Source organism: Eimeria mitis, genomic scaffold (genome assembly GCF_000499745.2).
Source record: "Eimeria mitis Houghton genomic scaffold, Emh_scaff794, whole genome shotgun sequence".
Taxonomy (NCBI): domain Eukaryota; phylum Apicomplexa; class Conoidasida; order Eucoccidiorida; family Eimeriidae; genus Eimeria; species Eimeria mitis.
In genome coordinates, this window is record NW_013575831.1 from 13,854 (window position 1) to 14,227 (window position 374).

The 374-nt window shown below is 63.6% G+C and overlaps 1 protein-coding gene across 1 annotated transcript in view; it reads left to right on the top strand.

The window, feature by feature from the left end:
* EMH_0022470 (uncharacterized protein) overlaps nt 1–374 on the top strand; it is a gene marked incomplete at both ends in the record, with an annotated part of 1,857 nt that overhangs the window by 509 nt on the left and 974 nt on the right. The window contains one exon of the mRNA XM_013501960.1: nt 1–372. Coding sequence (XP_013357414.1) covers nt 1–372 — 372 coding nt within the window. The remainder of the gene's footprint in view (nt 373–374) is intronic.

Sequence of the window (374 nt, forward strand, 5' to 3'; positions counted from 1 at the left end):
TCAGACTTCATCAGCAGCAGCAGCAGCAGCAGCAGCAGCAGACTCAGCAGATATTGAGAGGAAGGAAAACCCTGCCGCTGCTGCTGCCGCTGCTGCTGCTGCTGCTGCTGCTGCTGCACCGGCGCAGTGCTGCGCTGACTGTGCTGAGGGTGCTGCTGCTGGCTGCTGCTGCGTCTTCGGTAGGGGGGCCCCCCTCGAGCTGCTGCTGCAGCAGCCGCTGCAGTGGGAGCAGCAGCTGCCGCAGGACAGCATATGGAGGCAGCTGCTGCAGCAGGCAGCACAGCAGCAGCAGCAGCAGCAGCAACAGCAGCAGCAGCAGCAGCAGCAAAGAAGGGGACAGGATGATGAACCGATGCAGTGCGATCAGCAGGCAG